The sequence below is a fragment of the Hypanus sabinus genome, chromosome 8 (genome assembly GCF_030144855.1).
Source record: "Hypanus sabinus isolate sHypSab1 chromosome 8, sHypSab1.hap1, whole genome shotgun sequence".
NCBI lineage: Eukaryota > Metazoa > Chordata > Chondrichthyes > Myliobatiformes > Dasyatidae > Hypanus > Hypanus sabinus.
In genome coordinates this window covers 77,506,357-77,519,736 of record NC_082713.1, presented here as the reverse complement: position 1 = coordinate 77,519,736, position 13,380 = coordinate 77,506,357, and the positions used below count along the sequence as shown (strand labels likewise).

General features: G+C 45.3%; 1 protein-coding gene across 1 annotated transcript in view; it reads left to right on the top strand.

Annotated features, from left to right (window-relative positions):
* Window positions 1-13,380, top strand: part of si:dkey-172j4.3 (diacylglycerol kinase eta) — a 171,204-nt gene that overhangs the window by 105,300 nt on the left and 52,524 nt on the right. The window contains exons 8-12 of the mRNA XM_059977382.1: window positions 1,490-1,592; window positions 6,276-6,438; window positions 8,259-8,367; window positions 8,919-9,058; window positions 13,166-13,241. Coding sequence (XP_059833365.1) covers window positions 1,490-1,592; window positions 6,276-6,438; window positions 8,259-8,367; window positions 8,919-9,058; window positions 13,166-13,241 — 591 coding nt within the window. The remainder of the gene's footprint in view (window positions 1-1,489; window positions 1,593-6,275; window positions 6,439-8,258; window positions 8,368-8,918; window positions 9,059-13,165; window positions 13,242-13,380) is intronic.

The window sequence follows — 13,380 nt, the reverse complement described above, 5'->3', positions numbered from 1 at the left end:
TGTACCTCCTCTGGCAGCTCATTCCATATACCAACATTTAGGGTCTAGAGAGCTCTGGGCCAGTTCGTGGTGGACTCAGAACAAATCTGGAGCCACAAATGTCTGAACATGAACTGTGTTCAAACAAAGTAGAACTAAGATAGAAGATGGAGAGAGAATAGAAAAGATTCACAAGAATGTTGCTGAGACTGGAGGCCTTGAATTATAAGATCAGATAGTCTGGGAGAAATTTGTCTGGGCCATGGAGATTTATAAAATTATGAGGGCATAGGAAAGGCAGACACTGAGTTTTTTCTAAAACCAGAATGCATAAGGTAAATGAGGAAAGATGTAAAGAGAATCTTAGGGTAAGTTTTTCACACAGATACTGGTAGATAAAAGGCTGCCAGAGGAAGGTAGAAGTGGGACCAGTTGCAATGTTTGAAAATATTTGGACACATACATGGATGGAAATGTTACAGAGGGATATGGGCCAAACCGAAGCAAATGATCAGCTTAGGCAACAACTTGGTCAGCGTGGGAGAGTGGGATCGAAGGAGCTGTTTCTGTGTGGTACGACTCAATGGATCTCCATGAATCTCATTGAACGTTGCAGCAGTCATGAGTGTCAAAGTGCCTCCCTCTTGCTTTGATTTCTTATATTAAGGGAAGTGCAGGTGCATCGCATATGATTAATGTTGATATCAAATGCAAAAGAAGATTACTGCTGTTTGAAGTGGTTTAATGCTGTCATACCATAATTACATGGAATAATTCATAAATAGAATTGCATCCCTGTTTGGTAGAATGAAACGCACTATATACCAGTGTGAGGGGGATGTTGTACTCTGTCATAAAAATCATATTATTCAAGTTAATACACTCTTGCTACAAAGCAGAATATAATATTGCAAGGATGCATTCATTAGCTTTGGGGCTTTAGAGCTCAGGAGCAGATATTTCAGTGCAACTGATAAGTGATTGTGTTTATGCTCCCCAAAAACTTCCTTCTAATCTATTAATATATCCATTAGTTCTCGATACCTTCTCGTGTCTTCTTATCCCCCCAAAAATTCATTCATGTCTTACTGAAAATGATAGTTTGTCCAGGCAGTGATGCGCCTGAGAACAGGCACTGGATCACTTTCATCTTTGCCTTCTCTGAGTTATTTCTGATTTGAAGACAGTCAGAGAGAATTCCTTTAGTGTTCGTTTGAGTGAAATTAAATACATTTTTAAGAGCATGATGACTTTATGAGGCACTGATCAGAGTGGTAACACATGCAAAATGCGGGAGGAACTCAGCACGCTGGGCAGCATCTATGGAAAAGAGTAAATAGTTGGTGTTTTGGACGGAGACCCTTCATCAGGATTTCCTGCATCTGAAGATTTTCTCGTGTTCTGATCAGAGTGGACTGTGACAGTTTCTGTAAACAGAGGCATTGTCTTCATGCTGACGGCAGGAATGGTTAATCATGGGCTAAGAATGTATGCTCCTGTCTTTTTTTAGGTTCACAGTGTGTGCAAGGAGAACTTTGAAAGAAAATGCCCACTGGGGCAATGCAAGCTGTCCATCATTCCACCAATCGCTTTGAACAGCATTGATTCTGATGGTGAGTAACTATATATTCAGTAACCCTGTGGCAGCTCAGTCATGTCAGGAGCTTGCTTCAATCTGACAGGCTCACAGTATGCGTTGCTTCTTTTGTGTTACTGCCGGCATTAGCAAATAAAGGTAGAGCTATAAACAGAATTTCAGTTAATAAAGCAGGATCGGGTACAATCATCTTTCAAGGTCATATCATATGATGCACTCAGTTCTTAAAGACACACTTCCATTTACAGTTATTCCACTGCCTCCTCTAAAAATCAAAACCACAGGATCCACTGGTTACATACATAGAATGAGACAATTAGTTAAACTATTCACATTAATAGACAGTTACAAATTCAACCAATTCTGACTTCATTGGTGTCCTCCTGCAAGTTTCAGTTGGAAACTCGGAAATAACTACTCCTGGCATGAGAATCCCATTGGATATCCTTCTCCAGATCTTCCTCTCAAACATCTAGTTTCATCTGTTCTGCAATGGACAGTGCAGCAGAACTGTCTTCACTGCTGAGAATACATTGTATTGTATCCTCTGGATTGTCACGTTCTTGTGCATTCTGTGTACACCTTTCAGCATTACAGGGAGACAAATGACCATACGTATCAATAGTAGTTACAGTTGTAAACAGTAAGTTACCGAATATCATGATCAGTTATGATACCTCTGATTGATCTTATCTTTCTTTCTCTTTGTATCCTCACCCTGGACTCCCTACACACATTGGACCTCCCCTCTTTGTGTTGCCACCTTTCGAGTCTCCTTCCTGTTATAGAGTTATGAAGTTGTAAAGACAGCACAGAAAGAGGCCCTTTGGCCCAACTGCTCAATGCTGACCCCAGCATCCTCCATGTTTGTCCCAGTTGCCTGAGTTTGCCCATATCCCTCCAAGCCCGTCCCCTCCATCTACCTAAGTGCCTCTGAAATGTTGCACTTGTACCACCGCAGCTCATTTCCCTGACTCATTCCTGTTAACACACACTAAATGCTGGAGGAGCTCAGCAGGCAGGCAGCATCTAGAAAAGAGTACAGTCAATGTTTTAGACATATCAGCAGGATCCAGAGGAAGGGTTTCAGCCCGAAAAGTCAACAGTACTCTTTTCCATAGCTGCTGCCTGACGTGCTGAGTTCCTCCGGCATTTTGTGTGTGCTACTTGGATTTCCAGCATCTGTAGATTTTATCTTGTTACTCATTCCTGTGGCTCTGAGGATTTTGATTCTGCCCTGTATGTTTCCTGTCATACTGTCTGCATTGTCAGTCTGGCGTTAGCAAGCCCATGCCAGTTGCGTCATCCTTAGACGACCATGTTGCCATGCAGATTCTCTCAAAGCGGCCATCCCAGGAATCCTTGGAATGAAGCCCTCAGTAAGTTTGTGAAGAGCGGTATCTGTGAATACCAACAACTTGCTTTGGAGTTTAGTAGCTGTTGTTCTCTGAGTTGGCTCTTCCACAATGCCCAAGCAGATCACAGATTCTTCCCCTGAGCTGGTCACCACTGGGATTGTGAAGGACCCTGTGATTCATGAGAGATGGGGAATACAACATGACCACTACCCTGCTGCCCCAGGCTCAGAACATCTTTCCTCCTACAACACCTCAACCTGTGTTACTTCCTTGTAGGACGTTACCTACTCCTCATGCCTGGTTCTCACCCTCATGATGATCTCCACAGGAACTTTGTGTGTCATCTTCTGCCCTGGTATCCCACTGTAATCCAGCCCACACCAACAGACACTCGAATGGTCAGCACCGTGAATCCGTAACTCCCGTAGTGTTACTCTTTCTAACTCACTGAAAAAGTTCCCATTTTAATAACTCCCTCCTATCATTGCAAAGTTGTCGCCCCTTTGTCCAGCATGCTGCTGCCTCTCCACAGCCCTGGGCTCTGGTCCACACTTTCCCTTTGTGTTTCTCTTTAGACAATATCTCTGAACCACTGTCTGATGTCTTCCCCGGAAGGACTCGTGTTTAACGGACAGAGTTTTTGTTCAGCTTGGGCCTCATGTTCCCTGTTGGACAGACCGTTGATCTGGCTCCAGCTGCCGTGATGGGTTTACCTCCCTGCCTGCACCTCAGACACCTGCCTGGAGGGAGTGGCCTTGGTCTGTTCTTGGTGAACTCTCACCTTCGGCTTACTGCCCTCTCACTGCCTTTGCAATTGTAGAGTTGCCATTTATCATTTCTATATCTTTATCTAAAAATACAGCTTCCGGCAAATGAGTCGAACCGCCCAGCACCCACCTATTCAACGCTTCAACCCTAGCCTAATCAAAGGGCAATTTACAATGACCAATTAACCACTAATCAGACTAGCCTACTGACTTTGGACTGTGGGACGAAACTGGAGCACCCAGAGGAAAACCACATTCTCATGGAAATGATGTTCAAACTTCTTACAGAAGGCACTGGAATTGAACTCCAAACTCTGACGCCTCAAGTTGTCATGGTGGATGTTTAAGATCTGCTCTCTGTCTCCCTCTCACCTGAGCTGCAGTTTGGAATTCCTGTTTTCAGGCGCTTGTGAGCTGGAGAGTCCTCGGTCCCTCCAAACCCACCTATCAGTGGATGTTCAGCCATTACACCTCCCTCGAGTACTGCAGGTTATGGATCTCTTTGCTCCTTCCAATCACACAGTCCCTCAGCCCACTTTTCTCCGTGGTGTGATCCAGTCCACAATGGGGAGACAACTGCACCTTCTTATTCTCCCAGAGAATCAACACTTGCCCTTCTCCATACCCTTTAACTTCTCCTCCTGCAGAGATTTGACCTACCTTGGCTCCAAATGGTCACTGTATTTCAGATGGACAGATGCTCTTACACTGAACATCTTGGCAAATAAAGGAAATTTCCTGTATTCAACTTCAGCTCCTTATTGACTTGTCCTGTTTTCTTTCCAAATCTGAGGATGTAAACTTGCATTTCCCCATGTTCCTTGTGATCACTCTGATATTTGTTACATACTCCCTCCCTTTGTCAGCAAGCCTGCTTATCATGCTCCCAATTTTAGGCTTGAAATCACTGACACATTTTCCAAAACACCACGGAACTGAGTGCAGAGCTATGGAGAGCTTGACCGTTAGCATCCTCCCAGCCACAAACTGTCCATCGGCTAAACAGACCTGTTGAGAAATTCCAACCAACACGTACTGAGTTTGGTTCCCAATTGCCATCTGATAAACTTGCTGGAAACAGGGCTTCTGATGACTGATCTTTTCAATTCAATTCAAGTTTAATTGTCATTCAGCCATACATAAATAGCTATGAATATAGCCAAAGGAGTCAGCATTACTCTGGGACCAAGGTGTAAAACACAAAACCAACAGTCTCACACAGCACAAACAGACACAACTCATACAAGGTAACGAGTACGTGTAAGATAAGAGTAAAATACAGACACACAAAAAAAAGGCTATATCCTGTCCATGAATGCTGCAGAGTTCTGCAGCCAACCACAATACAGCTTGTCTTCTGGTGAGCGAACAGTGTTTAATCCCCTCAACTCCATCTGCTACAAACCCACTTGCTCCCCACCCTTTTTACTCCTATAAAAAAAGTTCCTAGTGCCTCTGAGAGGGACTACAACAATGACACTCTCCACCAGTTGGGTTGATGGTGACTCTTTCTGCAGCTATCTCCCCCTGTGAAATCAAAGAGCTCAAGACTCATTTCATGTCACAAACCTCTGACGATGAATTACTTTTTCAGCCTTCATCTGTCAGTCTGGGAGCTGCTTATCATAGACACTCACGAACTGCCTCATGCAATAATAAACGAGTGGTTGCTAGGGTAACAAAATGTAGTCCACTGAAATGAATCAATGCATCTTGAAACCTCCTAGCATGAGAACAATGAACTGCAGGAAGGCATTTGTCTCCCTTTCCACTTCTCATACTAATGTATACCCCCACTCGGTTTACCTGCAAAGCCTCCATATTTTAACCATTATGATCTATATATCCCAGTCTTGAGAACTTCCTCTGGTCGCACCAACCACCACCTTGAGAGGAGACAGGAACTTAATTCCAATTTGTCTATATACCGAGCTTTAAAGAGTAGTGATTACGTAACAGGAAGAAGCTCCTGGTGTTTTAAGGATCCTTCACCAGTGAAAGTGTATATTTGCTTGAACAGACAGATGAGGCAATAAAGCTAAAGTGAGGAGCAACTTTAATTAATCAGCAAACTAGCAACATGGAACCTCTTGTAAATACAAACTCTCACTCACAGCAGAAATTCTCCCAGTGCACAATCGGCAAAGACTGCCATTGAAGATCGCAGGCCTGGCTCAAGCAGGAAACATCACCTGGTTCCACAGCCCCATTTCAATTCATAACTAAAGAAGTCAAGGCTAAGGCTATGGGGGGGGGGGGGGGGGGTTGTATTTTATTATGAGGGGAAGATCGATCATAGGAAAGTGTGTGTTCACAAAGAGGTGAGGCCAAATTTCAGCAGCTCTGTCTGAGGGTTGCACTGGGGCGATGGCAGGAGAGGCTCACAGATCAGCATCTAAAACAGACAGAGAGGTGGCTTGAGCAGAGGCAGGCAGGCAGCATCTGCTCAGAAAATACTCCAGGCAGTGTGGAAATTAGTCCATCCTGAACATGTAAGCTCTTACCTTTATCTTGCTCTCTATTTATTTCGCTCTAAGAAATATTGCCAGCCATGTGTTCTGTGTTTCTACTCAGGGCTCTGGAGGGCCAGCAATGCCTCATCCTGCCCCAGTCCTCTCTTGGTCCTGATGAACTCCAAGAGTGGCGATAACCAGGGGGTGAAATTCCTCAGGAAGTTCAAACAACTGCTGAATCCAGCACAGGTGTTCGACCTGATGATCGGTGGGCCCCGCCTCGGGTAGGTCCATTCGCCATCTGCTCCTCAGCTGTCAACAACCTACGCAATTCACAATTTATCACCGCCAAGCAAGTGCTGTATGTAATATGGGCTGGTACACACATCAGCCATTTGGAAACAATTAATCATATTCAGTGAACAAGTAACCGATCAACAAAAGAGACAGATAGATTGGATGTGGAGAAGATGTCTCCTATAGTGGAGGAGTCTAGGACATCCTTTAGAACAGAGATGAGGATGGATTACTTTATCCACAAGGAGGTGAATCTGTGGAGGCCAAGTAATTGGGTATATTTAAAGTGGACATTGATAGGTTCTTGATTAGTAAGGGTGCCAAGGATTATGGGGAGACAGCAGGAAAATGGGGTTGAAAGGGATAATAAATTAGCCTGATTGGAATGGTGGAGCAGACTCAATGGGCTGAATGGCCTAAATCTTCTCCTATAGTACCTCTTATGATCTTAAGCTGATTCCTTGATATTGGCTCAGGGAGCAATGTTAGCTAGGGTGTGTAATTAAGCAAATGAACTTAAGGACAAAGCAGAACTCCCAGAGTACAGCAGAGGATTGAGCCCTTCAGCCCATTACATCCCTCTCGATCATGAGGCATCTACCTACACTGACCTTATTTCATTCTCCTCATATTCCCATCAACTCCCCCAAATTCTTCCACTCACATAGACATTGGACAATTTACAGCAGACGGTTAACCCAGCAAACCACACACCTTTAGGATGTGAGAGGGACTGGGAGCACCCAGTGAAACTCACATGTTCGTAAGGTAAAGATTGAACCTGGGTGTCTGGAGCTGTGAATCATCTGCGGTGGTAAGCCTGCATCAGTGCCTGCCAGATCCCAGGCTCTCAGCGCTAGCCCACCAGCAGTGTAACAAAGCTCCTCCCAGAATACATCCCTCAGTGCCAGTGACAGTTCCTTCATTCCTCCAGCAAGTGCCTACCCTGTCAGCACTGCCCCTCCAACCCTGCAACACAACCCTGGTTACTGCCTGTGACACTGCAGAGCTCCCCTTAATAAACCCCATCTACTCCGCAGCATTCTCTGTCCTGCCCCGTATGTGCACTTCCTTCATGCTGTATCTCTGCACCCTGCTCCCTGGGCACTGATTCTCCAACAGCGCTCCCTCTGGGAACACTGGATTGTTTCAGAACTGTTCACCCAATCTCTCTCAAGCCCGCCACTCCAATGGTTTAGCATTCCCTTGGCCATGCCCTTTGACAAGGCATTCCTCACTCTGTACAGCTTCTCCCAAGATGTAGCAGGTTTGACAGTCCAACAACACAATTACTCTCGTTATAACAAGTCAAGTAATGCAGGGCTGTCTGAAATTATGGGGCATTTTACAATAGAACACCACAAAATAGATTTACTTCTGCTTCTTTATTTGTGAAAAGTGCATGTCTAATCCCTATACTGCATTTGGATAATTTTTAAACAAATCAATTAGAAGAGTTTCCCAGTTTGCTGCCTGTGAAAATCCATCAATGATGTGACAGCTTGGTGATAAGCCGGACACTGGGGGCTGGAATTACAGGTTCAGGAAGGACAATGTACATGGGATGCTTTGCAAGAGTTTCATGACAAATTCTCCTGGGGTTCTCGTGTGGTCATTGGCCCCAGACTTGGTTGTGCAGGAACTTGGCAGGTCAGGCAACTTCTACGGAGAGGCCAAAATGTCGACGATTTATTCCTGTCCTTCGATGCTGCCTGCCCTGCAGAGTTCCTTCTATGTTTTGGTCATCTGCAGAACCTCTTGTGCTTCTGGTTGTCGATGGAGCTGATCTACTGCTGTTCAATTGCAGGCTGCGCCTCTTCCAGAAGTTTGCCACGTTCCGGATCCTGGTGTGTGGAGGGGATGGCAGTGTGGGCTGGGTCTTATCGGAAATGGACAAGCTCGGTCTGCACAAACAGGTCAGTGAGAGAGATCTTCAACCTCTGCAAGAAGCTATGGGATCTGCTCACTGCTCACACCGAGAAGGGGTAGTGTAGAGATCTGAGGAGTGTGCTGTTATGTGGGTTGGTACTGAGTGAAGTGGTGGCGATGGTAACTAGAGCCACGGGAATACTTGAGTTAAGGGCAGGTATGATGGCTAAACATGGGCGTGGTACTGAGGACAAAGAGGGGTTCAGGAAAACTGGGCAAGTAGGGAGGGATTGGTAAGAAACCAATACTGGAAGAAATAGGGGTAAACACTGAGGGAAGAGGTTGGTGGGTGAAACTGAGGAAGGGATATGTGGGACACAGAGGTGAGGAAGAGTTCAGTGGGTCACACTGGCTGGTGAGGAAAGTTAGTGTGGAGGTGGGGGGGGTCGTGTCTGTGCGTCACAATGTTAGGGAAGTGAAAGAGTGGCTAGTGGGTGACACTGAGGGAGTGTTGGTAGATCAGACTTGGCTTGTCTGGCAACTTGCCTCTGGCCATGGGGAGTTTCCTCTTCCTGACTCGTGCCTCTCACATTGACAGTGCAAACTGGGCGTGCTGCCACTGGGGACTGGCAACGACCTGGCCAGGGTACTTGGCTGGGGTGGCCTTTGTGATGATGATGTGCAGCTGCTTCAAGTTGTGGCCAATCTGGAGCGAGCCACCACCAAGATGTTGGACAGGTGAGGGTCTCTACATTACAGGCACCTAATCCCCTCCATCTCCAGCTTTGCAATGGTGCCCCTGCCTGGCATTCACTGATTCATGTTAGAAGGCCATTTATCTATCCCATTGAAGTGCCAGTTAACACACCACTGTCTATACCTGAGATAATCTGCAGATACTGGAAATCCAAAGCAAATACTGGAGGAATTCAGCAGGACAGGCAGCATCTGTGGAAAAGGGTAAGCAGTCAACATTTCAGACCGAGATCCTTCTTCAGGACCGGTCTAAACCATATAACAAAATAACAATCACAGCACGGAAACAGGCCATCTCGGCCCTCCTAGTCCGTGCTGAACTCTTAATCTCACCTAGTCCCACCTACCCGCACTCAGCCCATAACCCTCCACTCCTTTCCTGTCCATATACCTATCCAATTTTACCTTAAATGACACAACTGAACTGGCCTCTACTACTTCTACAGGAAGCTCATTCCACACAGCTATCACTCTCTGAGTAAAGAAATGCCCCCTCGTGTTTCCCTTAAACTTCTGCCCCCTAACTCTCAAATCATGTCCTCTCCTTTGAATCTCCCCTACTCTCAATGGAAACAGCCTATTCACGTCAACTCTATCTATCCCTCTCAAAATTTTAAATACCTCGATCAAATCCCCCCTCAACCTTCTACGCTCCAATGAATAGAGACCTAACTTGTTCAACCTTTCCCTGTAACTTAAGTGCTGAAACCCAGGTAACATCCTAGTAAATCGTCTCTGCACTCTAATTTATTGATATCTTTCCTATAATTCGGTGACCAGAACTGTACACAATATTCCAAATTTGGCCTTACCAATGCCTTGTACGATTTTAACATTACATCCCAACTTCTGTACTCAATGCTTTGATTTATAAAGGCCAGCATTCCAAAAGCCTTCTTCACCACCCTATCTACATGAGACTCCACCTTCAGGGAACTATGCACTGTTATTCCTAGATCTCTCTGTTCCACTGCATTCCTCAATGCCCTACCATTTACCCTGTATGTTCTATTTGGATTATTCGACAAAATGACTGCTTTCTGTCCCTGCATAATTAGTTACATCTCCTTTTCTGATAAAGCAAAATAATCACATTTTCTTGCTTCTCATGGTCATTCTTATCTTTCAACCAAAGTACACAACCTCACACTTTCCATCTTCCAGCCTCTTGCCCATGTGCATGTCCTGTCTGTAGCTGTCTGCGGTCTGAGATTGTTTAGAATCTGCTGTCTCCTCTGTTGTTGTTTGAAGCTCCGAGCAATCACTCCACGTTGATTGCCATCTGTCAGTCTCAAAGAACAATGGGTGATGATCATCATCACAAGCCTGGGCGGAAGGTATGGAGTTCCTGAGATGCCCAGAAGTCAAGATCCCCCTCTCGGCCTCACCCATGTGGTCCAAACAAAAGCTTATGAAGCAATATGTTTGGCTGCAGGAGCTGCCGGAAGGACGTTCAATGACTTCCAGCCACCTTAGGGGCTCCACTCTGGATTTGCTGTCTGAGTTTACTCCCATAGCCTTCATGTCTCCCGAGGCTGCCCACAAAGACAGTGCTGGGGAACTGGTTCACGAGCACCAGCACATGTCCATACACTGGTGGGCCTGTGTGCTACGTGTGCAGGGGCCAGACCTCCTCCCCATCCTCTGTAGTTCGAAAGGAGTTCAGTTTCCGTGCTGCCAGCGAGGAGGCACTACATACTGGAGAAGCTACATACTGGCAGGGAGAGACTTACACATTCAGCTCTCCTTTCCGTGAGACTGCTAGCCAGTGGTGGAAGTTGAAAGTGAGAGCGATAAGTACTACCCACTATACTACCTCACAAGACGTGTCACAACAACCGTCTTGACACCCCAAGTACCAACATGAAGAACACACAGTTATTCACATTCTTGTTTAATCCAAGATAATATGTTGCTCTAAACTCTGTTACTGCTGATTTAATCGCACAACTCTTATTAAGGCATATTATCAAATCTGTTTTTGAGTCCACATCCATTAATTCTCCTTTATCTGTCCTGCTTGTTAGAGATCTAAAAAGCTCAGATTTTCAAACAAACTTTCCCTTTAACATCAGTGTACCATCTCTGCCCACTCAGTTTATGATTTTCTGGTCTGTCCTTTGTGCTGGAACTCAGCAGTACCACAACCACTGATTTCAGGCCGGCTGCTCTGTAGTTCCCTAATTTCTGAAACTGCAGGGTCACTTCTGACACTTTCTAACCAGCTGACACCACCAAGGAAATCTTGGCAATTTGGGAAGTTCATGCTGATGCACCTTTTGTCTCTGTGGCGCGCTTTGGCATGACGCTAGGCTACAAGCTGTTATGTCCAGGAGGTTACTTGCCTTCTATTCCTCTTAGTTCCTTCAGTACTTTCTTGTCGTGAGTGCAGGTTACTTTTAAATCCCTTGCTGCCATAGCGCAAAGTCATTAATATTCCTCTATTTTTAGAATGCTAATTATACCTTTTGTATGGAACAAAGACATACAGTATAATGCTCATTTAAGGATTTAGCCATTCTCTTCCGCTGGGAAGGCCACGCTCATTATTCCTGTGCTTTTCCTTTTATACAATTGCTGAAACACTTACGCTCACTCTTTATGTTCCTTTACAGTTTGCTCTCAGATTCTATTTTCTCCTTTATCTATTTGCTGGGGTGCTGTTCGAGATTGCACAATTTTACTCAATCCTTGTTGCTTCTCCTTCCAAAAGCTCTCTGCTTATTATCCTTCACCAGTTCTCCCAAAGGATTTCACCTGCAGAAATTCACTTCTGTAAGAAATGTGCATTCACCAAAACGGTGTCACTTATCCACTTACAATGTTCATGGGTTTAATGCCCATTCAGAAATCAGATGACAGAGGGGAAGAAGCTGTTCCTGAATCATTGAGTGTGTGCCTTCAGGCTTCTGTACCTCCTTCTTGATGGTTGCAATGAGAACAAGGCATGATCTGGGTGAGGACGGTTCCTTTTTGAGGCATTGTCCCTTGAAGATGTTGTGGACGCTACAATTCATGGTGGAGCTGACTAAATTTAAACCCTTTGCAGCTTATTCCGTTCCTGTGCAGAGCACCACCCCCCCCCCCCCCCCACCCCATACCAGACCCGTAGAAATCCTGTAGAAATTTTCGAATGAAGTGATGGTTAGTCAGCTTCCCTTCCCCTGGGATTTAGTCCACGTTGCAAACCTCTGCTCTCATAAGGAAGCACACTTTAGGAGCAGGGAGCAATCGTGCATTGGCCTGAGCAATGTAAGGGACACCACTGACTTACTCCTTACTCCTTCATAGTGCACTCTTTGCAGAGAGCGCCCTCTGATGGATAACACAAGCCACTGCTTCATTGTCGACAGTGCTGCCGGCCTGCTGTGTTCCACCAGCATTTTGTGTGTGTTGTTTAAATTTCCAGCGTCTGCAGATTTCCTCGAGTTTGTTCATTGTATTGCTGTCAGTAAAGGCAGCATCCCATCCAATGCATATCTCCAGTTCACAGGGAGGAACTGTCACATTTAGCACAGTAAATGAAAATTGAAGGATAAACTGCTGAAGCTGCAAATCTGAAATTAAAACAGAAATTTACATAAACACCCAGCAGGTCAGGCAGCATCAGTGTGGCTGTTGTTGAATCTATTGTTGCCACCCTATCATGCAGTGGACTGAGAAAGACAACTTGTTTTGTGAGAATGTATTTCTTGGGTTAGCTCCTGATTCCTTCCCAACCATGCCTCTGGTTGTCAACTCCCATAGGTATCAGAAAAAGTCCATTTAACCCTTCCTTATGTCAAACACGTTTTTCAAGCGCTGTGCGTGGAGGGAGCTCCACTAGAAACCCATTCTTTTGAATTAGAGTCCTTCACACCAGCACAGCAAGCATGCGCTCCCTGCCCATTGAGGTCTTAGTGTTTCACAGACAGATTATTCAAATAAGACTGGCTTTTAGCATTCTTCATTTGAGATATGGAATACCATCTGTGGGACATAGGATAATTTCAATTCCATTCCTTTCCCTTCACCCCCTCAGCTGACCGGGAGGAAGCTGAGGGGAATGTGGCTCTGATGACTGACTGGGTTTTTGGCCTCTCCCCACAGGTGGAGCATCATGACGTATGAAGCAGCAACGAAGCAACTACCTGTCGTGATGAAGGACGAGGTCTCTAGTTCTCAGGTAATGGCATGGACTTCCCCAGGTTAAGCGACAACATTGTTGCCATCCAGATAAATCTGAAAAGCAGAGGATTTCTTTAGTTGGTGTCTTTGCAGATCCCATCACACAGATGGGAAGTCTGTCATCAGATCAATGACTG